The sequence below is a fragment of the Strix aluco genome, chromosome 4 (assembly GCF_031877795.1).
Source record: "Strix aluco isolate bStrAlu1 chromosome 4, bStrAlu1.hap1, whole genome shotgun sequence".
Taxonomy (NCBI): domain Eukaryota; kingdom Metazoa; phylum Chordata; class Aves; order Strigiformes; family Strigidae; genus Strix; species Strix aluco.
Genome location: NC_133934.1, coordinates 118,320,128 through 118,347,956, shown reverse-complemented (window position 1 = coordinate 118,347,956; position 27,829 = coordinate 118,320,128). Strand labels below are relative to the sequence as shown.

At 42.0% G+C, this 27,829-nt stretch overlaps 1 protein-coding gene across 2 annotated transcripts; it reads right to left on the bottom strand.

The window, feature by feature from the left end:
- Window positions 1-87: 87 nt before the first annotated feature.
- Window positions 88-26,975, bottom strand: YY1 (YY1 transcription factor). Of its 2 annotated transcripts, XM_074825104.1 has the most exons (6): window positions 25,860-26,975; window positions 15,997-16,159; window positions 6,406-6,466; window positions 3,772-3,930; window positions 3,254-3,324; window positions 88-2,653 (listed from the first exon to the last, which is right to left on the bottom strand). In XM_074825104.1, exons 1-6 carry the CDS (start codon window positions 26,554-26,556, stop codon window positions 2,515-2,517), a joined length of 1,290 nt encoding a protein of 429 aa, XP_074681205.1. In that variant the 5' UTR covers window positions 26,557-26,975; the 3' UTR covers window positions 88-2,514. The 2 variants fall into 2 exon arrangements, with proteins under 2 accessions (XP_074681205.1, XP_074681206.1); XM_074825105.1 differs by lacking the exon at window positions 3,254-3,324 and having other exon boundaries at window positions 25,860-26,957.
- Window positions 26,976-27,829: the final 854 nt, after the last annotated feature.

Here is a 27,829-nt window from a genome sequence, read left to right as displayed (position 1 = left end):
GAAAGAACTCTGCAATCAACTAAGCATTATGTTTTAAGAACAAGATGTGCCAGTTATACTTTAAAAGCTTAAATAATTTACAGAAGCTGCTCAATGCAAGTATTTATTCATGCCCAATATGGAATTAACTAGTTACAAAGCAAGATCGTTCATGCTACTAAGTGCTGCTACTTACACTCAGGAGTGTGTTGAATGCTACTGATTTGAGGCCTAGATGAAAATTTTTCAGATCTCCGTAATCAGATGCAATATAACTAGGGGCAATACAAGTTCCAGTTCTCAGTTAATTCTCAAATCAATATTTAACATAAATAATTTAGTCTCAAATGTATGTCCAAGGATGAAGTACTGACACCATCAAGGAATCTCTTTACCTTGCAATTCAATAAAACGGGTACCACTTTATGACATAGGAAAACAAACTTCTGCACAAATCTAACACCATCATATACACTGTTTAAGAAAAAATGTAAGGTCAATTAGAACTAGACTGAACTGATTTTATTTCCTTCCAAAAAGAATAGACACTAATTTAACTGTATACAGAATTTAATTTAACTATAACTATACAAGTTTCAGTATATTGTCCTGTTCAAGAACTGCTTATATATATAAAAAAAACCCCACTGCCAAAATTCTAATGCATACTTTACAATTAAATGCCTCATCCTTCCTTTTACTCCTAATAGCCTCAGACTAGGGCTGCATTGTTCAGCTTAACTTGTGTACAGATGAAAATTCCCTTGGTCTTAAATGTAGTTTCATTATTACAGATGTTTTTTTCCACTACCACCAAAACCAAACTCAAAAGTTTTACAGTATTAGCAATGAAAGTTGATGAACTTTGTAAGAACAGAATTCAGAAAAATATTGGTAACAGTTTTTTACTGTATTAGAGTACATCACATCCCTCTAAAAAATAATATGCATTTCTGTGCATATTCTTATGTTTATTAATCTATCATGTTTTACTATAGTATCTGCAAATTTCTTACTTCAAACACTTGAACAAATGACTAGTAACCACTTCTGGTTAGACCATCAAGTTCTCCGAGAACTCTTTGAGTTCTTGTTTTGAAGCAAAAGGTGTCCAAAGAGGTTCCAGGAATTTTCATCATTATACTCAAACAAGTTAGCCAAAAGAAAAAAGACAATTTTCTTTTTTTCTGGGACAAACACTCAAACTCTACCGTTCCCCCACTTTCTATTGTTACTGCATTTAAACTTCCAAGATTCCTTACCCTGACTAAACATGGGTGCCCATTTATTTATTGACTGTACTGTTTTACCTAGCTGCTGTCCAGGCACGCTGAAAACTCCCTACTACACTGCCAAGTCTCCAAATCCACCGTTTCAGTTAATGGAAGTCTAGGTCACTCAAAAACAGAATTACAGTCAGCAATTCTGTGTAAGTCTGACATGGCATTATGTAATTTCATCACAAATCATTGTAATTGAATGCAAAGTAAAGGAAACTTGAGTTTATTTAGCTTCCAATTTCTGGGAGGTCAAGAGGAACTAGGACTGCTCTGGACAACAGAAGAAAATAGACTGTGCTTACAGATCATTTTCTGCCATATTCTTTCTTTAGGACCACTGTTTTATTGTTGCCCTTTCTATTACACGGGATGTACATATTATCAGGTGTTAATAAAAGGTCAGTGCCTGTACAATACATTCTACAACTGAGCACCACTTTCCGTAACTGAACAGGCAAAGAAATTACACTGAACATCAGCATCTGGCAGTATTTCTCCAAAAAAAGTGACTAAAATGGGTTTAAATTGATTAACACTATTAAATCACATCTAATATTTGATACTACATGATATCATTACAGCTATACGATACAATTATACAAAATGTGTTAACATCAAAGAATACAACCAAAATTAAGATAGCAAACAAAACCTATATACCTTTTTTCTTTACAGGAAAATACTTTTGAAGTATGCATGTAACTGCCCATTCTTTTAAAGAAAATCTACCGCAAGCAAAGTTATCAACCTCCAGGAAATCACACATAGCATTACTACGCATATCCCCAAAAAGTGTACAATATGCACACTTGGAAAATACAAAATTAAAAAAATTGTAAGCAACAGGTGAGCTTCATATTTATAAGAATGTGAAAAGAAGTCCAATTTTAGCACTGTTGTATAAAGAATTGTCTTTTTTGATGCAAGTTCATGAACTGACCCCTCCGGTTGGGGCCACACTTTACAAAACACCGCGTTCTTGAAACGGGATTACAGAGCAAGGTAGAGCATCTCAGCAACGTCACCTTAAAGTTTTTTTTGTGGTTTTTTTTTGCTTTTTATTTACTACTTATCAAAACACGTCCTTTAGGTTTGTAGGGTTCTTTTTTTAAAATTCTTTCCTAGAAACAATATACAAAGGGGAGGCGTATTTATTTCCAATTCATATTCCTGTAAGACGCTTTGAGTTCAAAAACTTTCTCCTCCAACTTTCACTGGTTGTTTTTGGCCTTAGCGTGTGTTAAGATGTGAGATTTCAGGTTAGTTGATTGCGCAAACTTCTTATTGCAGCCATCAAATGGGCAAACATAGGGCCTGTCGCCAGTATGAATTCGCACATGTGTGCGTAAATTGAAGTCCAGTGAAAAACGCTTTCCACATCCTTCAAACGTACACTGTTGAAAGGAAAAGACATACTCCATTAGCTAATAAAATAGTACTCATTTCAATCATCAATTAGAACAATATTCTTCTTTAAATCACTAGACTGCACAAACATGAAGCTAGGTGCTGAAGATAATTATAGATGAAGCTGTGAGCATCACTTTAAAACTGCATTAAAAAAATAAAACAAATACTTCTAGTTGTTTTACCATAGTACTGTATCTATTTTCAAAGATGGAAATCACTTCCAGCTTGCAAGCAAATGCTTTCACTGAAAACACCTTCTCTGCATCTGAAACAGTATTTTGCTACACTGTACTACAAAACAGAAACAATGTTTCATGTCAGAATTTCTCCCTTTCAGTGATAATTTGCAGATAATTTGCTCGTTTTATCAGCTTTACTTTTAAGATGGGCTTGGAATGCAAAGGGCAGTGTGTTTAGTGGTAAATACTTAAATTTACCACACAGCAGATCCAGCATACACATCTAAGTGAATGCCTGAGGACTGCAAATCAAGTTTCTGAAACAATTTATTTAAAAAAAAAAAAAAGAACAACGTATCTTAAACATGTACTGGAGAATACAGATATGCTCAAGACTATGAATACCTGTAAAGAAGATTTATAAGGAGTACCATATGAAGTAGGCAGGGGACCTCTGGTGGCAGAAGCTCACGTGACTTGATGTGAATGGAAAGAGATTCAGTGACTACCATCATTTCGCCGAGAACTGATTAATACCCGCTACTGAAAATTAGTATCATGCGTCAACTGAGCAAACAGCCCTGAGTCTCAGTTGTCCACAATTGCTAAATTGAAAAAATGAGGAGAAAGAAACATCTTCCTCATTCAGTAGTAACTGCAGACTTCATTTTTTAAAGTGGGTAACTTTACATCATATTTTGGAAAGTATCTCCCATGTACATACTATTTGCTAATTTCTAACAAAAGCCCACAGAAATAGTTAAACAGCCTAATTAGCTTAAGGGGGACTTCCAGTTTTTCAGTGCCTCAACTGCTTTTAGAAAAAAACATAGTATCCCCAAAGTTGGAAACTAGGCTACAGTTACAGTCTACACATGTTCAGTAAATAAATTGCAGTACTTATGTCTGGAGGTTACCAATACCTGAAAGGGTTTCTCTCCGGTATGAACTAGCTGATGTCGCTTTAGTTTTGAGCTCTCCACAAAGGCCTTGCCACATTCTGCACATACGTGTACTCGAGGGCCATGAGTGTGCAGATGCTTCCTCATGGCAGAGTTGTCCCTGAACATCTTTGTGCAGCCCTTAAAAAGAACAGTGAAACTCAATTAGTAGATAAGCTAGTTCTGAGAAAGAAGGTTTTATCTGCTACAGTACAAGCATTTCAAATGCTTTTATACCCTGAATACTTTCTTAAGTTGGCCCTGAAAAGGGGACCCCTTACATTTATTTAAAAAAAACACAATACCAAGAAAACTAATCATTTGAAAAGCTGACAAAAAAACCTCAAAACCGCAATCCCAAACAAAAAACCCCCCCAAACCCTCTCCTCACTTAGTATTATGAACCATGTGCAGTCAAATGAATAATAGGACAGTCTCATGGAAAAGATGCAGCTCTGATAGAAGCAAATGAATAACACAAACAAAAGCACTTACAGTTTCAGGGAAAAAAAAACCCAAAAGACAGAATGATAGTTCATGGATACCTATGGCATATGTTCTTCAGTGTGCTATATTCTGAGTACTACAATATACGGTATAGTCTCTAATATGTCACAGATTATTCTCTAGTACCAATTTGTACGTGCACCACTCCATCTCCCAACATTCTGTCCTCTTCCTTCTCTGTCCTTCTCATTCCTGAGAAGAAATGGAGCAAGAGTGTGTGCAGCATGTAACAGATTAGAGAAACTACTTTGTCCAAACTGGCAGCAGCAGATTGGTCACTACCACCTTGAGATATAAAAAGACTGCCACTGATTCTGCAGTTTAAACCTACAAAGTGATATACTAGGCAACTGAATAAGGTAGGAGAATCTGAGTTAGTGCCAACTCAACCTATAAGCAAAAGATACTCACATTAACTCAGGAACAGCACCAGAAGTGTTAACCTGGGGTCCATGCTGCATTGACACAAGAATACTACTTTTGATTCCAGAGTACACTTAAGCTAGCAGTGACCTGGGGCTCTCTTTACCTAATCTTTCTATACCTTTTCTTCACCTTTTAGTGACAATTAATAGACTTCTATCATATATTTTATAAATGTCTTCCTCAAGGTTCAAAATCCTTCATAAAATCCTGTTAACAATGGTAAATTCTATCTGTACTCCAAGTGATGCTGCTTAAACTTACATAAAACTAGTCTACCAACATCACTGTGTTATGAGGTATAAAATTTGACAACACAACCTAAAGGAACATTAAACTGCTAATCTTAAATTCTGCAGGCTTCCTCTTTGGATCTTTTTTTCCAAAACTAATAACCATATTTAAATATGCCTTATTGCTTAAAAACGGGGGAAATGCCACTTTCAGGAAGAGTTCTCTCTTAGGCACTAGAATTTCTTTGGCTAATTTAAGAAGTGTTGTGCCATCATTCATTGCACATAACAGAACTGGGTGGGGCCAAGCAGCACCAAAATAAAACATACCATGAACTTTTTTTTTTTGCATTTATTTCAAAGTCCCTGCTTGCCTCAGAGAAGCGTTACATCCCCTACAATGTTTTTCTTTTTTAAACTGAAGTCATAAATGCACAAAGCCTAGAAACACTAGAAGAGAGAAAATGGAAAGACGGACTATTCTTTTTTTCCCCTGTTCAGATGAAGTTGAAGCTATGAAAAAGTAAATCAAAGAAATGAAGGCAGCATTCCTCAGTACTGTCAGGACTAACTGTTCCTGTACCTCCACATACTATACTACAATAAAAACATGACACTTGCAGAATGTGAAGAATTGGAAGTCAATACAAGCACAAAGAGGAATCCAGCAAATTCCTTAGACTATGGATGTCAGAAAGAAGCCTTCTATTCATGCTCTCTAATGTGTATTATTAGCTATCTGCCCTGATTATTTGCTTAGGCTCACACTTATCTAGACCAGAAGTCAGCAAGATTGTATTTGTCTTTTTTCATTACAGACTAAGTCAGCTAACAGAAGCTCTACAAAAGCTGGATAATGCAATAAAGCTAGATGCTACCAATCTAGGTGACTGGCAACATTTATTCAAAGACAGAGGATTCCCCGCTACCAGTGCGTCAGAATCGTATCTCCAAGATGCCTCCTTCTCTCTTTCAAGATGATGCACCTTCCAGCTCTGTGGAATGTACTTCAAAGTCTTCCAATAATGCTGACTTTGGCATCTGCACCATAAATTGCTGATTCCTGATCTAGACTCCAAATCTGTCATAGTTTCCAAGCAGAGGATATATAGATCTTAGGAACGTACTTTGAACAGCTTTCAGAACATTCTTTCAAGTATGTATTCTTGGGTGGCAGGAAATCACAACAGTAAAACCAGCATGTTAGGGACTGTGCATCATGGTTACCAGAAGATTAGGGATGCACTAACCTTAAGACAAGGAATGGGAATAATATATTATTCAGTGAAAGGTTTTTAAGGAAGCCTCTAAAGAATAATAACTAAAATACAGTTAACTGAGTGTAGTCTATTAACAGCAAGATATTTTAGTTATTAATTCTCAAGAGAAAACATCAATACAAATTTCTGGTCTACAAATTGCTACCTACTCAGAAGCTGAGCATTTCACTTACTTTGTGAGGACAAGCTATCGTTCGTGGAGCATCATCTTCTTTAATTTTTCTTGGTTTCATTCTTAAAGATAAAAAAAAAATATTAAAAAAAGTTAGTAGACAAGCTCTTCTCCAGTAACCACTTACACAATGTGCAGATTTATTCAGTAGTATTACATGCACCAGTAATACTCAGTTTAATATTTTCAAAACCTTCATAATATTATCAGTATAATTTGGCATTTGGAAAGTTCAGTTTTTCCAGAAGGACCTCTCAAACACAGAATAAGACATTTAATACTACCTTCCCAGACCTTTAAATATGTGAAAATAGAGGGGTTTTTTTCGGACTTACACTAATTGTAATTAGGAGGTTTTGTCTGAAAACTCCGTTTTCATTGTGCAAGTACCTATGTGGCCTATATATCTTCACTTCCTCTCCATTCCTGCACTAGGACATGAAGAACAGAGTAGCCTCAATCATTTTTCAGTATGTTCACCATACAGGACTTCAGAAAACTCTACAGAACCAGGGAAGGCAGGTAAATTGTGGAATCTACACAGACAATGGAGACATCTGCTATAACCACAGAAACTGCAGTTATTCTTACTTCAAGCTACTGTACACATGGATTCCACTGTCGGCAACTGACAAGCAATCATCTATTTACTCTTGGTTGCTGCAGGGCTCTTCACCACTACTTTATGGGCATCATTAGTCTCCACTGACTACGTAAGGAGCCCAGTAAACTATTGCTTGCATGAGACATTTCAAATACAGAAAGGCTCCCTACAGAAAACAATGTTAGAACAGTCCTGCCATAACAACCACCTGTCTGAATGCCAGAGAAGAGTCAGCTCTGTGGACACTATTCTGGGGAAGTGCACTGCACTTTTACCTATCTTCATTTCTCAGACCTGTAGTGTTGTCTTCAAAAGATCAAAAAGAAATGGCTTATCTCCACCTTATGGTAGAGGTAGGTAGGTGTAAATAAATGCACCTCATACACCTGGAGATTCACTTAGATAATTAATGAGACTTTGCACATTCCAAAAACTTGCTGTAGAAGGGGAGCTAGTCTGTTTATGCGAGTTCCTGAACAACTTTTCCTGGTAATACAGTACAAGATAGTGCTGTATGACAAGGTGCTACATATCATAGCTGTAAGTTAAACAGAAGGTTTTCTGGTGTATTCTCTACTCTCAATTAAACAGAGATGATTGGCTTGAATTTAACAAAAGAGTTAGAATTCTAAGAATCATTATTCTTAACATTAAGGAGAGGAGTCTGTTGCTATCCAAGACAGTTTTAATTCCCATGAGTTCAGTTCCTGAAAACAGCTATGGAAGAACAGGGTTGGGGGAAGAGATTTCCAAGTAGTGCATACATGTGTATTTTTACATGCATTTTTAATAATTGATCTGAGACTGGCTATACAGCAACTTCTAAATGTTCAAAACAGTTCCCAAGAGCTGCCGGGAAATAAGCTAAAATGTCTCCAATCTGACCCCATGAGCATTTGTTTCTTTGCAGGCAGGGTCCAGCCTTCTTCGGTACTGTCACATTCCGATGCATATGGCTGAAATGTGCTGTTTCACCTGTTGCCTTCATGTGGACAGGTGAGAGAGGACAGCAATGGAAGGCCTCATGAGGCTCAATTAAGACAAGAGCAGTGCAAAACCTCCATGAGAAATTCTGGAGACTGGAGCCAGGAAAATCTCCTTACAACTTCCAGTAGAGTCATATGTGATACAGAAGTCTCCTATGGCTCGGTGGGCCATCATCTGTCCCTCAAACAAACTGGCTCCTCTCAGTATTGCAAATGTAGCACAGTTCAAGTGATCACATACAGACTAAAGCACCTGACAGCCACAACGTTAAAACCCAAGGATTTAGAGGCTGCATTTGTTCTTTCCTCTAAGTGGACACTTAGGAAACTCCTGCTGGCTCAGCGTCTCCAGACTACACTGAATATGTACAGTGCTAACTGAAGAACACTGTGGTCCCCTGCAGGGTTAAAAATACAGGTGTGACAAAAATATGGAAGCTGGAGAGTATCATACCCAACAATCCCCTCATTTACAGATACTAACAGCTCCTAGAAGATGGGTGCGAAGTATTTGTGTTGACAAAGCTCCTCCTGAACCATCACCAGCAGCATACCTAAACATTTCATCAATTTCAGGGCACAAACATCTTGAATATTTCATCAATTTCAAGACAGAAACATCCTGCCCATTTCAGGACAGAAACATTTCAGGGCAAACTATATCTGTTCCTGTAGACCAGTCTACTATCTTAATCTTCCTGATAACTTTTCTTTTTCCAGGACTACAAACCAATTTAGATGACCTTATTGATTAGATTTAATTTATATAATCCAATTGGAATACAGAATAATTGTGCTGTGTTTAGTTTATGCAGCCTCTTTGAGTGAAGCATTCAATACCTCAAATCCAAACAAGTGATTGGGATTAACTGACTACATTCTCCAGTGAGGTTCTAGACTGCTAGTACGACAGGTCAATACTGAGGCTATAGGAAAACACACACAAAAGCTTTCTTGCAGTACCCCTACAGAAAGCTTTCAACTACCCTTTGCATGGGATTCTCCTCATTAGGTCTCTACAATTTCTACAAAGGAAAAGGCACAGAAGTGAGCATCTGTTATGCCAAAATGGACACACAGAAGAATGCTTTGACAAGACAGCACATGAGAGGACATGATGCCATGGTTTAATGTGATTAGAGAACAAACACCCATAGGGGATAAAGCTGGTGCCAAAAACACCTCCTTTATTTCTCTCTCTATCAACTTGTTAAATGCTGGCCAAGTCATTCCCCCAGCCCCAAAAAAACAAAGTAAAAAACTCCTAGGCTCAAGATCTGTGTCCGTGACATCATCAGAATGAGTAAAATGACTATTGTTCTGAAGACTTAATTGACCATCTGTAAAGAGAGAGACTAGACAGAAATCACTTATAAGAGATGTGGTAAATAGCTTTAGTGGGCAGTACCTACATTTTTTACACTTGGCATAAGATCCCACAAACCATCACATTATATCCTATTCCTAACTCTTGTGTCTTGCCCCTGTTATTAAGTCAATCTTTGAGAAAAAAGTGCTGCAACAGTGTCCTCTGTAACAGGCTGTTGAAGTGTAGCCCAAGAGGGAAAATACACTGGCCAGTGTAGTCAGAACGCTTGAAGAACCAAATCACAGCCAAATTGTATGGTCAGGCATGGGACAGACTGGGGCTTCAACATACACTTTACATGTTTCAGTTCAATGTCTGAGCAGGAATGTAACATTATGAGTGTCCATTCTGGAATAAGCTGACTTTTTAATTTTCAAGCTTTGTTTCTAAAGTGAGGAGCATCAGCCCAGCAGTATTCTTGAATGTAAAAACATTTAGTGCCTATTGACTACAAAATAACAACAAAGTTCAGCTAATAAAGGGGCAGATTTTAAGTATTTTCATTTCTCCTGGAAGTATGGAAAGTAGGTAATTTAAGATTAAAATTTGGAATGTGTATAAGCACAGGGTTCCACAGGCAACCAAGTTATTCAACAAAACAGAAGCAGACACTTCAACAGGAAGAGGCAGCAAACAGTGTCCAGGTTGTATCTCAGTGCCACAGGCAGCAAGAAGCTGCTGGGCCCTTCATACACTTGGATTAAAGGCATGAGGCCACATACACCACAGGCACAGCTACGACAGATCATTTTGTCAAAAATGTCAATTTGCTCACAAGGCTGTGGAATCCATATGGACAATCACTCAAAAGAGAATTTAAAGACTTACATATTCAAATGTATTAGAAAAAAGATTTTGGTCTTACTTTAAAATTAACTTTCTGCAAAAGGAGACCAGACTAGAACCTGGGCTGTTGATCTTAATTACACTGTTGCAGGTAGCTCTTGCTGGTGGTTAGACTTTTGGCTCCCACCCAGTAGAGCATCTCTACCAGCTCCGTCCAAGTTTTCTTAGCCTGAAACATTAATCAAAAACAGAACTCTAACATATGCCACTATTTAAAACAACTACAGACACGCACATTAATACCTGAGTGGAACGGTTGCCTTTGCAGAAAGTCAATTTACATGGCAAGACCAGAATTTTCATTTCTGCAGTGAGTTTATATGGGCCATGCCTAGTAGTAGCAACTGCAGACTAGCTAACTGCAAAAGACTAGCAAGCGTACCTTTGGGATCAAGGCACCGGGACACTGCGATTACAGACTCTATTAATTTGTATCGAGGGGTGGAGGGAGGGAATGGAGGTCAACGGGAGAGCAGGAAGGTGTGCATGAAGGTGTGCGACCCAACAGTTTCACAGGATGAGCTCCATAAAAGCACACTCTCTTATCCACACATAAAGACTAAGTGAAATCACAGGTATTAAAACCACTCGGTTCTTCAAAATAAAGCAAGCAACTCTGTCACAGTGTAATATCAGAAAGTAACAGCTAACTACCTCCTTTCATCTATCCAGCTGAACTGAAAGAAGTGTACCTTGACAGAATCAATCCCCACTCAAAACCTCTGTCAATCTCCACAACCTATTGTCTTGTGGATAGATCCAATTTTAAAAGTTAGCCACAGAAATAGTGTTAAGGCTAGGAATAAAGGAAATCCATAAGTCAAAAAACAAACAAGAGTATAGGATTTCTCCCTTGTTCCGTCATCCCTCTTTTTTGCCTCTGTTAAAATTCTGTGTTCTCACATCCTTTCTTCTCCCTCCATCAGAAATCTAACTTAAACAGCATTAGTGTCTCAGACAACTCCTTTGACACATCCAAGAGGTCTCTGATGACCAGCAGTGATCTTCACCCGTGCTGGTGACCGCATCCCTAAGAACAGTTAGAAGAGGAAATTATTCTCTATCAGCAGTGTCACTGCCGCTTCTGATCTGTTCCCTCACTCCGCCACACCCTTTGTACTGACTTGCTGAGGCAGAATTAACATGAGCGTCATGCATCCCTATGCTGCTGCAAGAATTCGTCTGTGCTGAAGAACTCCTGAAACTGGCTAGACTGGCTTTTGGATAAACAGACAGAATTAGGAGTGGTGTAAGGTGTCCTAGGAATCTATCTACAACCAAGGAGCCCGCAGCCAGTGTCTTACCATACTTTGGTCACAGTTAGGTAGGAAAATGTCATAAAAAGAAAGCTCTCCAACAGAAATAAAGAGAAATAAAAAGAAAGCTCTCCGAGACTCTGGCAAAAATAATTACTGGTTTTGTTCCAGTTATGCAGAGTATCATAGGTGTAAACTGAGTGACCTTTACAGTGTGGTACAGAGCAAGAGGTTTCCTCTCCCCTAGAACAACACTTTGGGTAAAGCAATTGTCAGTTTACTGCCCTTTAAGCTTCTCTGTAACAAGAGCAAAACTAGCATATACCTTATAAAGAGGCCTAAGTCATAAATCTAGGTGACCAGAATGCTTTGTCGCTTTTAAGACGGGTGTCCGATTTCAAACTCTTAACGTAGTTTCCTCTCCTTTATTTTCTGTTCATTTTGTAAAGTGGATAGAAAGGAAGCGCAGTCCTCACAATGGCTCTCCTTCAGAAAAGGTACTAAGAAGAGCAGAAGATTGTCATGTATCTGTCTGGAAGGTAAGAGGGAGGGAGAGGGCAATCAAGGATATCCTTTTTAGTGGCTTTGTTTGAGGGAACTTGCCATGTGTACCAACTAGAAGTGTGTCTGATACTTTCCCAAGCTTTTATCACTAAGCAGTTATGACTTATTCACAGCTAACTACAGAATTACTTGTAATCACTTTGGACTCGGATGAAACATTTTATTTCACCTGAAGGGAATTCCAGTGTCCCAGTCAAAGGTATCAAATGGGAACATGGTAATTTATTTTAGGTTTCATTTCTTTCTGAGCAGATCATTCACAACTAACGTTTCACATTCTGATATGATTGCCTAAGATATCCACAAATCAATTTTTTTTAGTGCATTTTTAAAGCATATTAGAGAAAATGCATGAGTCCTACAATAGAATGAAATTATTTGTGAAAGGCAATACATTGCCCAACCGGATATCATTTATGGTCATTTGTCTATGCATTACTGAACACATCTTAATGTTTGGACATGGCTTGCTTATTCACAGTATTTTCAATAGTTTCAGAATGTATAAAAGCCTTTCCAGGAAAAACTATTGAGCTCCAGTTAAAGGATACAGATTTCTGCTACATGATTCAATGACACACTAAAAAAAGCCATGATAGACAATTGTACCACAGGAGACAGTATAACTGCTCCCTCTGGTAGTGCCACCTAGCTGCTGAGCAACAGTGGTGTCCATTGCAGATGCTGAATTACTAGTTTGGTTTTTGTTTTGTTTGGTTTGTTTTGTTTTTTTAAAAGGGCTGCAGAGCTACACAGGACTTCAAGCATCAAGTCCACCCCTGCCTTACCTCTCACTAACCAGACCATCATTAGAACTTCAGAACCTTGCCTGAAATCTGTTACCATTAGAATTCAAGCTTTGCCCATTTAAACTTAACCTTGGAACTTTATTCCTAACGATCAATGCAAATGTCCCAGTCAATTTATCCTTAATCAAAATAAGCTGCATGGTTATACACAGTGAATCTAGCCTGGGTTTGAGCAGCTAATTTCTACAAATGTACACTGAGATTCCTCCAACTACCTTAATGAAAACAGGAACGCAACACGAAATAACTTGCTCTCAACTGCACAAAATACATTTAGCATACAATTTTACTAGCCAGTTCATGTTTCCCTACATGTGGCCTGTGCACAACTCTTTTTTCAAGTCACCAAAATACAGATTTGCTATTCAAAACTTTACTTAAAGTATGCAAAGCTACTTACTAGGTTTAAAAGTAACAGTTTCAACTTCACATGCTGCTCAAAGTTTTCAGAATACAGCTACTGAGAATTTCAAAATTCTGAACTGTAAAGCAACCAGCAATGCTTGAAACTTTCAGAGAACTTTACTCTAAATAAACACATTCTTTTAGCATGAACAACTGTAGTCCTAGGACCTCCAAACCCAATTCCAGTACATGGAAACCCAGTTTTTCATTCCAGTTTGCCATGCAAGGTTTCTAGTGATACTGCAGTACACAGCAACCTACAAGCCCCTTCAACATGCTTCACTGCAAGAGGACCAAGACCATTACAAGCAATATTCAAATTCTAATACACCCATATTCTTCAGCCTTAGCTATACACAACCATTTAAGATCTAACATACAACTAACACAGTTTTTCCTTTTTTTTTTTTTTTTAAAAGGCAGAAGTTTGACAGTCTGATTCTGAGCAAGAAATCAAACAAAAAAACCTTTCTTAAAACAGAAGATGCTTGAAGTTTTCAAGTATCTACAATCAAGCTATCAGAAAAATTCTTCATAGGTTTTGAGCAACTCGGGGATATTGCTTAAGGTGATGTCCCCCCAAGTTGCTTACTCTTACCACCATATAATTTGTCTTATGACTGAAGTGGATTACATTTTATCTGCTGTACAGAAATATATAAACAGAAAAGAGACTGTCCACATAGAACTCAATCTTTCCATCATCTGCTACAAATTCCAGCTCTAGAACTTCCTAGAACATTCTACCATGAATAAAAAAAAAGTGGTAATTTTAAATTACTACCAGCTGCCACTATTTTCTCAACAGAAAACTAACTAAAACCCAAAGATGCAATACATTTTACAATATTAAGAAATATGCGGGCAGATCTGATAGAAGCAATCTGATCATTTCAAGATGCCCAAATCCTGCAATCATTTCAAGTATTCAAACCAATCTGGAGAAAAAATATTCAGTATTTGCATGGAGAATATCCTATGAGAAACTACTTAAAACTTCCTAACAGAAGACAGCTATTCAGTACTTAAATGTTTAATAGAACCAAAGGTTTCAGCATGTTTTAAAATAACTGAGAATACCATTCTAAGCACATGAGGAACAGAAATGTGTAATATTTTAGAATTAGAACACTGTGTACACTGAGTATCACTTAAACATTTGCTTTCAGGAAAAATTGCATTAACTTTTCGGCAGGTCTCAGGAAAACACAATCATTCTGATCAACAATAGTAAAACAAGTAATAACAGTTATCAATAGCTACAATCACCCACCACTTTAGATAAAACACTGTTTTCAGTTTTTCGTGATGTGTTTTTATACATTTCCAGATCAAACAGCCTGAAGCAGGGAGCAAGCCCTGCAAAACTATCTTAGTAGGAGCCTTCAAAATCCATAGTTCAGTGGCTTTACAGAGAATAATTGTGGGACTGTAGGCTGTGCTGGCAATCCTCTGGAATAAACACACCGAAGAGTAACAGAACAAGCTTGTAAAAAGCAGTAAGATCAAAGAGGTGAAACAAGAGTAGGTACACACACTGGACACCAAGATTCACCTAACTAAGACGCCAGACCAAACTTCTCTCAACAGTCCCTGCCATCCAGCAACTAGCTGGTATTAAAAAAAAAAAGTACACTTCTCCCTCTACTAGCTGACCCAGGAAGTAAGAGTAACAACATCTGACCTGCTCTAAGTGTCAGAACTGTGCACTAGAACTCTGAAGAATAGCCAGTTGGTAACAAAATGAAAATGAATGTAGCTTCATATGTGTGTTTTGATTTCAACATGGGAAAAACTGATTATAGCAGCTGCAGGAAACTAACAGTTGTGCTCAAATACTTGGAGACAGCAGCATTAACGCGGCCCATGCACTGAGTGGAGGAGTATGTCTTTGGTAATCACCAGCACATGCACACAAAGAAGGGGGCCAAGTAAACGCTGCAGAGTCAACCCTAATGTCACAGCTTCCAGGTGCTAGAGCAGACCTCTCTGGTGACCTCACGGTTGCCCTCTGGTGGCCACCGGCTGCCCTGAGCACTCAGTGCCAGAGCCAGGGGCTCTGCGGAGAGAGCAATGGAAGAGACACAGGACACTTTCGGTACTCCCTCACAGAACACAGCTCCCTCATTTCATCTCTATTTGAAAGTAAAAGTCACCTTGTAACCCAGGTCAACGTATTGATATGTAAACAAGTGACAATTCTGATTCACTAGAGGAAAATCCAAGCAGTACAGTTACCAATTGTGAAACTGCAATTACCAGTGGCACTTGAAAGTGCAAGACACGACTCCATTAAAAAGATGACCTAGAGCTTAAGAATTAAGAAGCAGGTGAAAAAGAACAGTAAGTGGCTTTATAAACCAGATATTGTACTCTAGCTTTCTTGTACTGAACAACCATAATGCAGCATTTCACTTATCAGACCCTTTGGTGCTGCACAATCTAAGGCTACTCACATGAAAGATACATTCTGCCATGTCAAAGATGCAGTCTATTGATGTATTTAGGTTCTGTCATACCCAACAGGAACTAAAAACCAGAATTCATTGAAGAAGTCACTGCTGAATATAAACCCCCGTTACTTTAACACGGTATCAGCTACTCTGTTCTGAATTAAGTCCCTTGTTTTAGAAGATGATTAAATGCAACAATAAGCCATACTAAATCTACCATTTATTTTGCCAGACAGTTTTCATAATTAAACCAGTGAAAAGAAAAACATTTTAGTTTAAAGATCTCTTGTTCCTACTTACCTAGCAAATTCAGCCAGTTGTTTGGGGTCTGAGAGGTCAATGCCAGGTATTCCACCAGGAGGAAGTTTCTTCCCTGTCATGTACTCTGAGTAATCTGGAGGAGAATTCTCTCCAATGATCTGCTCTTCCACCACTGTTTCATGGTCAATATCTTTTTTATCATCTGAAATACACAAAATACTGAATTCAATACATACTAAAGATCAGCACAGCATGTAAGTTATTAGGCCGCATCTCAATACAAATTCACTATTGCTGCACACTTAAAAGAATACACTGCACTTCCAGATTTCCACACTAATGGTAAAGAGCAAAAAAGACATCCATACTGTTACAGCATAAAGAACACAGAAAAAACACAGTGGGCAAGAAAAAAAAGAGCAGAGTTGCATATCTACTTAAACACAAACAAATAAGGAAATAAGTAGAACAATCCTATGAATGTTGGCTGCATCTGAAAGATAATGCACTTTCACTGAAACGATGCCTAAATATTTAATTCCCGTTATCTCCTCAAGACTAACCTCCACCATACCCACTTTGGATCTCAACAGCAATGGGTAACAAAGCAAGCCTATCAGAGGAGTGGCAGATACTTACCCTAAGATGTTAGGACTGATCTTTACTTCAGAGTCTTCATATTCCCTTGACCTCCAATAGAAGTGTCACAGAGGGACAAGAAATTTAAAAATAACTGCTAATGGGCTTCAGTACCTGCCTACAAAATGAAAGTTTTTCAACACTTGCAGACAGGTCTGAAAGAAAGCAAAAAACTAGTGTGTCTCCCTCCCAAGGGGGCTTCTTCCTCCCATGACAAAGGCCAGCCTAAGCTTTTTCTCACTCTACTATGTAAACAGCAGATAAGGATCATTCAGAGCATTGATCTGCACACCAGTTAAGATACTGCTATTTTACCTGCTCTAGAGCCCCTCCTATAGATTTGTGCTCAAGGACTCCAGTAAAGTCAGGTGGAAGACCTGCTGTTGCTGACTACTCACATTCAGACCTTAGAATATGCCAAGGCACAATGTTTCTTCTCACTCTTTCTATTTTATAAGAGAAACCAGAGAGACACAAAGATGACAGAGAATGGAAACATCCACCTATGCTCCTCACTGCAGTGTTCACACCAGCAGGAAGACAGACAGAGCACCTATCCCGCTTTACACCCTCAAATACACCTAGGACAGCAGATGTATATATGGTTGTAACTATTCAGCTAAAGGTTAATAAGCTTGCCACCACGCTACTACTCCTACTCTGTGTATGGGAAGCAGATTCTGCAAATCACTTTATACACAAGAGGCTTTACAAAAATAACAGGAAGTTTTATTTTACAGGTAGTGTTTAAGGAATGGCAATACTATTTCTGTCCTACCACCTTGTATTTCCTCAATTTTAAAAAAAAATAAAAAAATAGGAAAACATACGGCAGGAAACAAATGAGGAAATGTTTTGTGGTTTTTTTTTTTTTTTTTTTTTCCCCTGAACAGAAACACAGGAAATAACATTATTCATTACTCAGTAACAGGTTAGGAAAGAAAGGTCAATACATATATAAATAAAAGAAATTTATTACTAAGGACAAATTTCTATTCCATTTGTAATGCCTGCTTTTAATGTTTGCCACCGAGCTATTTCTAGAAATGTTACTGCTAGTTTGGGGTTTAATCTGATCTACCAGATCAAATAGCAGTTCGTGTATATGTTCCATGGTGAAAGAGGAAAAGAGACTCCAACAGTGCAAAGACAGAATTGTTAATAAGAAAACACTATCTGCAGCATTAAACTGGAAATAAACTACAAAATTGATTATTCGGACAATTTTTTTTATTCTAATCTAGTTTTCCACTCACCACACTACCACCTTTCAGTCTTTACCAGTGCTTTAAAGAAAGCAACTGAATTTACCTTAAGCAAGGATTATATGGTAAGTTCTACAGCACTTGCAGACATTTACAAATTCAAGTCAATAAACATCCAATTTGGCAACAATTTGCTCTTCCAAACAGAAGCTTGAGAAAAGATATTTTGTAATGCCTACACAGGCAGAAGACATTATGAAGCTCAGAAGAGCACAGAACTTCTGGAAAGCTAAAAGCAACACCTTCTCCATGCTGTAGACTAGCATGAGATCAGCTGCCTTCAATGTAGCCATTTCAACAGCTACCCAGAACTTCCAGTTTGACTGTTCAGTGACATTCATAACAGAAACACGTTTTCATTTCCTGCCTCAAATCACATGCATGAGTCAACAGGGAAATTTTGTATACATTCCTTAAGGTCTTCTTTCCTTCCCTAGCGCAAAGGCTCACTATTCCAACAACACTTTCTTGTTATTTGAGGGCCAAACTGAAAGTCAGCCTTCAGTGCCTTTATTTCCCAAAGGTCCGCCAACAGAAATCAGCTATTCAATACCACAGGCTATTGGAGTAAAACATGAAAAACTATGAACATACTGCTTTGATACAGTAGAAAATAAGAGAAAGTACTGCTTAATATATTGACAGTTATGTGAAACCAAAAAAACACCAAGTTTTCCTGTACCAAAAAACTGTATCTCTACAGCAGCACATACTTGCAGTTTTAAAACCTAATTTAAAAAAAAAAAAACAAACAACAAACACCACACAAAACAGTTACCTTAAAGTGTTATGTCAGGCTAACATCCTTCAAGATGGAAGACCTGGTTCACACCAGAAGTCAAATACTTTTTCAGAAGTAGCAGCAGACTTCAGTAGCTCTTTAGTATCCAGACCATCCTAGTTACAGATCACCCTATGACATTAGCAACTCATTGGGAAAACAGAACAAAAACAACACACAGAAGAGCCCCACACTCTTCTTTGGAAGAACTTACCAATGTCCTCTATGCACAAATTTATCACAAGTTTATTTGTGATCCTCCACCAACATGGACTAGGCAGCTCAAAGTTTGGAGGCTAAAGTCCAAGCAAACTTTCACTCAGGATGACAAGTTAACCGATATTCTCACTGCAAACAGGGCAAGTTGACTGCTTGATGTTTTCTGCCTTCAAGCAAGTCCTGATGCTCCCTACATCCAAATTACTTCTCCCTTTTCCTCTCATGAAGGATCAGAGAATCAAACATACTGCATCCAAAGCAAAGCAAAACAGAGACAAACCCTGAAATTCTAGTGATACCTCTGGAGAAGTACAGTACAAATAAGGCATAGTAACTCCATGCAGTTTATGCCCATGCCAAGCTAATCTGGATGCCACCCGTGAAAGCTAAATACGGACAGAGCCATGGAGCCAGTCAGGAAAAGAAAATTAATTGCTATCTACTATCTGATATGCTTTGTTTTGTCCCTTAAAGGCACTTGAGAGTACAGCAGACTCAAATATAAGGCATTCTGCTTAAGTACGTATTTAGCACTATTCTTCATAGATCTAATGCAGCCTTCTGTAAGGAACTTTAAACATGATTTTAGTCCCATCTGAAAGATACTGAAAATCTGAATGCTTGTCAATTAGTTAATCACTTTATCTTCACAAAAACAGGCACTACCAGTCACTGCAATAGCTATGTCCAATATTAATCTCTTACAAAGCTGTAACATAGTGATTTCTTAGAGACACCACAGATACCCCCCAACAGCCCAATTACATTAAGATAGATACTTAATCTAAATTGGATTGTTTGATGTACCTGTTTAGGCCATACCCAAACAAATCTTTGTGGTTTGTGTCCTTCCATCTACACTTCTCTCATGCCTTATATACACACCCCTTGAACTGGATTCACTTCTGCACTTCAAAGCAAGTATGTCAAACACATTTTTTTACTAAGATCAGTGAAAGTTCAGCATTTTAGCCAGCCATACCTTTTGACTACCTCTTAAAACATATTTCTACTGGTGAAATAACCAGAAGTTTTAAGAGTATCAAGCCCAAGGACCAACTTAAGTAGGAAGAAGACAGATTACTGGGATAAAACCATTAACTACAGATTCCATGTAACAGATCAATGACAGAACATGGTAGAACCTGTTTCCCAAGACTTTATCGATTACCTTTTGCTCTTATTACCATGCTTTCTCCACCTCTTGAAGCCCTTCTGTTGCACAGAAAATCCATCCACCTCAGAAGACTGTTATTTCCTGCATTTCTAGACTAGTAGCTAGCCCCAGCTGACATCTCTGGAACTCCCCCACTTTGTAAGATGACCCCCTTGACTCTCAACCCAAGAAGCCCTGTCTAATTCTGTGCCAGTTATTCTTGATTTTGGCCATCGTACTCCTCTTCTACATCCCCAATTCTCTGACCCATCCTCCCCCTCTATTACAGAGCAGGGAGAACACATTGTTATTCAATCAGTTTTCCCCTGGGGAAAATAAGGAGCGCAAAAGGGGACTGAGAAGGTACACTTGGTACCTTGGGAGGAAGCTATAGGATTAGGTCTCATTGCTTTGCTACCAAGTTAAAAGACATTCTGCTTAGCAAATAAAAAGATGCACAACATTTACGCATAAATTTTCTTTTTATGATCACACGGTTAAACACATTTGTTTTTAGGAACAGCTGAAATGCAATTACATGATAAAGGATGTACCCGTCAACTGTGTAGTACCAAGGCACTGTGGTAACAGCTTCATTATTGCTACCACATTGCAATCTCCTCGGGCGAATTAGTTCATTGGTCATGTTTGGAGGCAAAGAACCATAATTAGGTTGTTAAATAATACAGTTATTTAGCAGACACTTCTGAACGTTAAATTCCATTTTGCACAGTATGTCATTTTTTAACCTAATCAGCTGCTAGGTTACTTTCCCTCTGATGTGCCTTGCACACAGACGGAGAACAGGTTCTTCTTTCCCCGTGTCACCCATATCTTATTTCACACCACTGAGACATGAACTAACAAAACCACTGCATATATCAATAGTCGTCATCTGACTTCGACATTTGTGAGACACCGTGCCGAAGCACTGTGACCTTCTGAATCACCAGCACACATGGACCTCTCAGGGAAGGATCCAATAGCAAGTTAGAAGATTCTAGTTTGAAGGTGGGCTAAAGAGGCAACTTAATCAAGACATTCTAAGTGATGAACCACATTCATGTATTTCACTTTCAAAACTGAAAATATATTTAAAACAGCTGCAGAAAAATATCTACCTTATCCTCCAAGATTCACTGGTAAAAATGAGAGAGAGCAGACTCAATGCTTATGGTCAGCAAAAGCCTATACCACTGTTTTAATCAGAGTCAGAAATAGATTATCATCTTAGTATTTTAAAGGAACTGGACAATCACTTTTTGCCTCCATTATGAAAAATTTTCATCTAAGAAGCTCATTACCTGGCCCACAACCGAACTGAATGACTTATCTATCACTTATACTATGTAAGACAACTGGTCAGAGAGCAGATGATTATTTTTCTCACCCCCGCAATCTGATAAAGTCAAATGAAAACCCCTCTATTTTTTTTTTTAAGATATTAAAAGGTTTTTTAAGAGGTTTTGAGGAACCTTCTAGAAACCTAACGTGAACCCCCTGAGTTTCCAAATATGGGTTCACAGTACAGGCTTCCTGGATTATCAAGAATAATTTCCAAACCATACATATAACTTCTGCATCTTTGTTTTTTCCCATCTATGAACAGGATGCTTAAGCAGTTTAACATCTGTGGGCAATGTATAGTTTGGTTGTACTATTTCAGCCCTAAGCTTGCAGACTATCTATGCTAACAATAATAGGTTAAGCCAACACCTATTTCAGGTTTGAAAGCTTGACAGAGTCGTCATTACCTAGAAGCAGATGTAGTTACACTAACATGTTTTTTCCCCCTCAAAATTAAGCCCCAGTTGCTTGAAGTACCAGCATTTGGTGGAGCCAGCATTTCAGTACCACTTTCCCAAATGCTCCTGCATCTAAGAATCGGTTTTGCAAGCACAATCTGACAAAGTGATTTCTAACGATCCCCCCTCCTCCATCACTATTGTGTACCCAACCTGGAGACAGTCACTAGAGGGTGATTCAAGTTGAACCTAGTAAAGGCACAAATAAATTCCACTTCATAAAATCAAATTTTCCTAGTAGAAATTGGGGTGTCTCACTTGGAGAGCCCCATTATCTATATACAATTTTCTAAATCCATTACAGGATACCCCAATTAAAATAATGAGGATAGGTATTAGCATAGAGAAAACACTACAGAACATTAAAGTATCTACCATACACCTCTTCAACCCTTTCAGAAAATACAACGCCTTTGTTCAGTTCCTATTTTCACATGTGAAGAAAGACAAATAATTCCATTCTGAAGATCTGGAAAGCTAATCTAGACTAGAACAAAGCATTCCTGTTTCAAACTCAACACTTTAATTAAAGTAATCATGGGTCACAAGTTTGATATCACCATAGATACCAAGGTGATAAGAGAAGTTATTGTAAGTCTAAACCGTTGCCAACAACAGTACTGCAACTTCTAAGTAACTACATAACAAGACAAGGATTGAGTAGTCCCCTTTAATCACATTGCTATATATTTCACAGATTATTTCTACACATTTCAAGAGGTGCTACCAGACATGTTATGCTCATTTACGGACAGATTTATGGTTGGCTAAATTTGGTACCACCCGTGTACAAGCTAATACAGCAGCACTAGAAAACAGTAACAAGGAATTAATTCACATTGCCTTCCCACACTTGTGGTGAGCAAAGTGCCCTTGTTCCCAATTCACATACCCATGAACAGCAATATAGGGCTCATTGTTTTATCCTGATGCATGGGCTTATTTACTCTTCATCTTTCGATAAACTTTTTGCTAAGCATTTACACCAAACAGTCAATTACATCAGTGTCCAAGCAAGTCCTCAATTATGTCAAAATACAAAGGCAGAACTACTATCTTTCCTCAAAATAAAGTATGCCCAATTTTGCAGGGAAACTTTAGTACAACTACCCTTCTGCAAGCCAGTAGTTTGTACTGTTTTTTGTTTTGTTAGGGGTTTTTTCCCCCAGTTTTGCTTCTTTTGAAATTTTTCTGGCAACCACTCCCCCTCTAAAATTTCAGAAAACAGACAACGAAGCTTCAGACGACTTCTGTAACATTCAATAAGCTGTTTAAGAGGCATAGAAGCCTACCCAATAGGCTCAGTAAAACATCACAACACTCTTAACTGAGCACGCTATTACCAAAGGCTGTTTGAAGCTGGGGGGTGGGTGGGTGGGAGGTGTGTGTGCACACACGCATGCTGGGAGGGGAGGTCAAACTTTAATACTTTTGTTTCACTTACATATTTTGCGATTCTGCTTTTGGAGGGCTTTTTTGGCATCAGAAGTCAAGTCAGATTAGGTATTCTGTATCCCTCTGCATCATGGATATAAATGAGTTGAATGTAACAATGCAATTCAATCTCCAGTAAATTACAAGCAGGTATCATTCCCACTGAGCTTGCATGGTCATGCTCATAAAGAACAAAACCACTGAAATCAATAGGGCTACCCTGATGTAAAAGTTGTGTACGCGGGAAGAGAATCAAGTGTATTGATTATACACATGCTTCACTTCAGTCAAGTAATAATCAGCATGCAGAAGCTCTAAAGAAGCATCCTATCAAGCACTCTGAATTTCAGAGTGCAAATGCATGCTAGAAATTGTCAATTGATCTCAGCGAGGTCCTGTATCCTGCCAGCTCATGAGTCATACATCCACTTGCATTCAGCTATCTTAGGTAGCTTCCACAAACCAGAAGACTGTATTAATTTCCATTATTTTTTTTCTTTCTTGTATGATCAATTCTTAGAAAAAAAACCACAGCAAGTGGATTTATTCAGGTTTCATACAATGACACACAGAAGCATATAGAAACTCATTCTACTAAGCAGTATTTGGGAAACTCTTAAATTATTCTTTTCTGTTCATCAAGAAGCAAGGAATTTTCATCGGGCTCATTGGGCTGTCAACCGACTATATACCAGAAGTGTCATACACTCTGTCAAACTTGCTAAGTAATCACCTTTATTTAAAAAGTGTACAAGTCAGAATCACTATTCTTTCTGTCTTTTCAGATAAGTGAATTCAGCCATCCAATACACTTTTCCTTCAACACTGCCCTTTCTAACAACTACTGGTCATTCACAAACATTACAGAGAGAAAACATTTCAGACTACATCAGAAGCTTAAAGACTATCTCTATCTTACTACTTTAAAAATTCAAAGGAGCACAAAAATTACGATATGCAAGACAGATTACCAACCCACCATTCAAAGACCACACACCAATTTATATATTACATGAATTTATATTTGACTGCTTTTTTTCACATTTACATAACTTTAGCACAGAACTGACTACAGAACCTAGCTGCCAGCAATGCATTTTTCTTTTTTAAAAAAAAAATTCTAAAAAAAAATAGTAAATTAAACAAAAACCCCAATGTGCCACAGGTAATGGCTTTTCCACTGACTAAAAAGACTCTTTCCCCTCTCGTATTTTAAAGGAAAGGATCAGAAAATCGTGACAGATAAAATAGGCAGGGCAGGCGCATGTCAGGTTCATTCCCAGCCCTGTAGATACTGAACACCTTCACAAGATTTTATTCTCTTTAAGAGACACTCCCACAAAAAACCCAACTCCTCAAAAAATCTGTACAATCTCACACAACACGGACTCGCTGCGCCTGTTTAAAAAGCCCATTTAAAGCTTCAGACCTAGCGGAGGAAAAGCTGAACGGTCTCCGGGCGTCAACCGGGAACTGCTCCTTTCCTCCCCGCCGCTCCCCGGGCCGGAGGTCTGCCTGCGGGGCGCGGGGCCACCCCTCCCGCCTGTCAGACCCTGGCTCCTGACAAGGCGATTTCCGAAGAGCCGGTTGTTTGTGGCCGCCCCCTCCGAAGTCGGCGAGAGGGGCGGGCAGCCCCCGCGGGGCCGAAGAGGTGCTGCCTCCCCCCACCCCCGGCACCGCTGGCTTCGGGCGGGGAGGCCCCACCCACACCCCGCCTGGCTACCGCGGCGGCCCGGCGGGCCGGTGCCGGGCGGCCCCCAGGCCCACCCCCGCCGGGCGAGCTGTAAAACGGTATTTCGGGGAGATCGCCGTCGCCAGGCCGGGGAGAGCCGGCGGGGCGGGCGGCGCCGGGGCGGGCGGTTCTTCCCCCCCTCCCCGCCACATAACGGTCACGGCCCGGAGCACACGCCTCATCCGGGGCCGCCGCCCGCGTTCGGCATTAAAATGCGGCCCAATGGGGCCGCGGGTGCGCGGCGGCAGCGCGGGGCGGGAGGGAGAGGAGCGGCAGGCGGGGAGCCGGCAAGGCAGCGGCGGCCGGGGAGGGGAGGCGGGCCGGCGGCGGGCCGGGAACGGGGGGAGAAGGAGGACAGAGGGCGCCGGGAGGCGCGGGGGGCGGCGGCCGGGGGAGGGAAGGGCGAGGGGCAGGCGTGGAGGGAGCGGCGGGGCGCCGCGGGGAGCGGCGGCGGCAGCGGCGGGGCGGGGACGGGGGGAGAAGCGAGGAGGCTGGGTTCGCCCCGCACCCTGTGCCCGCCCGCACACCCCGCCTCCCCCTGCTGCAGAAACTACGCCATTGCGGCCTAGTCCTGGAGCCAGCGGCGCGCTGCCTCCCTCCCTCTCGCACCCCCCTCAGCCGCCGCCATCTTGGCGGCCGCCGCCATCTTTCCTTCCCCCCGCCGGAGCCGGGCAGGAGCAGCGGCGGCAGCAGCGCAGACCCCGCCATCTTTTCGGGGGAGCCGCCATACTTGCCCTGGCGATGAACATGGCGGCGCCCATCACACACATCAAAACATGGCCTCCCTTCAAAACAAAACTGTCCGAAGCGAACCGGGCAGCCGCCGGCGGGGCCCGGGGCCCGGGGAGGGAGGGGTCCGGCGCGCACTTACCCGAGGCCCACATGGTGACCGAGAACTCCCCCTCCAGGGTCTTGATCTGCACCTGCTTCTGCTCCCATTTCCTGCCGCCGCCGCCCTCGGCCCCGCCGCCGCCTCCCCCGCTCAGGTAACTCTTCTTGCTGCTCTTCTTGCCGCTGCCGCCCTTCTTAACGCGGCCTCCTCCGCCGGCCGAGGAGGACCCGCCGCCTCCGCTCTTGCTGCCGGCGGCGGCCACGGTGACCAGGGTCTGCTCGATGTACTCGTCCTCCCCGGCGGGGGCCGGTACCGGGATGAGGATCTGGTCCTCGAAGCCGTCGTCGGCCCGCAGTCCGTCCGAGTCGTCTCCCCCTACCACCTCCTCGCGGGTCTGCACCAGGATCACCTCCTGGTGGTGGTGGTGCAGATGGAGCTGTCCGCCGCCGCCGCCGGCCGCGCCGCCGCCCGCCCCGCTGGGGTCCCCGTCCGAGACCAGCGGCTGCAGCGCGATCATGGGCTGGTGGTGGTGGTAGTGATGGGGCGGGTGGTGCGGGCCGCACTCCTCGCAGCACTCGTCCTCGTCCTCCTCTTCCTCGTCCTCCTCGCCGCCCACCACGGTGGTCTCGATGGTCTCCACCGGGATGGTCTCCACCTCGATCTCGTGCAGCTCCACGATCTCGGCCGGCATCTCCGAGCCGTCCGTGGCGATGTACAGGGTGTCTCCCGAGGCCATGGCGGGGCGAGGGGGAGAGAGAGCTCCGCGGGCGGCGAGGGGGCTCCGGTCCGCTCCCCTCGGCGGATGGTGGGGCTCGGGCGCCTCTCGCTTCTCCTCCTCCTCCCCCTTCCACACAAACACCAGCTCCTCGCAGCCAGCGAGAGGGAGGCAGCCAGCCGCCAAATCCCGGCTACGCTCCCTCGCGAGACTTCCGCTGCTGCCGCCGAGACGGACCCCAGCCCCGGGAGGCCGCTGCCGCCGGGCCCGCCCCCCCGCCGCCAAGCGGCCAATCGCAGCGGCCGCCGCGCCCACGGCTCACCCAGGCGAGCGAAGTGGCCTACGGGGGCGTGCCGTGCCGCAGCGCCCCGCCCCCGTTTAACGCCGCCACCTATCGGATAGCGCTGTAAGTGCGGAGCCCGCCTCCCGGCGCCGAGCGGCCAATCGGCCCGCGGCGCTGTCACCGCCCCCTCTGCCGTCCGCCCCGCCCCTCCCTCCTTGCCACACCCCGCGCGGAAGCACCGCCCCGGCCCTGCTGCCCGTGCGGGGCAGCCGCCCGCCGCTCCCTCCTCCGCAGCGCCCGCCCCCGGCGGCCGGGCTCGCTCCCTGAGGCACCGGCAGGTGGCGCGCCGGCAGCCCGGCCGTTAACGGCCGCTGCGCGGCCTTGACCGCGGGCGGGGGCGGCCCGGCTGCCCCGCGAGCGGGGCGCGGGCCGTTCACCGAGGAGGAGGGGCCGAGCGGCGCCGCGCTGGCCCCCGGCCGCGGCGTATCCCCTCGTGCAGCGGCTGGGCCGGGGACGGAGGGGGCTCCGCGCCTAAAAACGTGACCGGGTGCTGCGGCCGCGTCCCGGCGCTGGGCCCAGCCCTGCCCTGCGGCCGAGGGCTGTCGGCGGGGCCCCGCTGCGGGACGGGCGAGCGCCGGGCCCCGGCGGAGCGCCGGAGAAGCGCTGGGAGGCTGTCGGCAGAATCGGCTCGTTTGAATTGTACAGTCGAACTGCTATTGGTACTTCGGCATTTTTCTCTCTCCTCCCTTTTTTGTTTTTTTTTTGTGGTGGGGTGTTTGGTTTTTTTTTTCTTTTTTTTTTTTTTTTTTTCCTGGGGGCCAACCCTGCGTATAGCACAAGTGCTTTCCTGCAGACTTCATGCAGAATTGCGCAGAGGCAAGCTGTTGGCTTCCAGGGGCGCTGGCTCTCCTTTCCAGCCGGCTGGCAGCGGGAGCACGGCCTGAAGTCACGGCCGGTGGTGGAGATCGGTAGCCAAGTTCATGAACTCAGTTACCCAGAAGCAGCGTTTAA

Excerpts from the sequence above, each read along its gene's own strand:
- YY1 (XM_074825104.1), bottom strand. The coding sequence starts at position 26,556 with ATGGCCTCGGGAGACACCCTGTACATCGCCACGGACGGCTCGGAGATG. Across the intron at positions 3,325-3,771 it reads CCGGAGAGAAACCCTTTCAG|TCACGTGAGCTTCTGCCACC; the intron begins GTATTGGTAACC and ends ATTCACATCAAG. Across the intron at positions 2,654-3,253 it reads CTTATAAATCTTCTTTACAG|TGTACGTTTGAAGGATGTGG; the intron begins GTATTCATAGTC and ends TCCTTTCAACAG.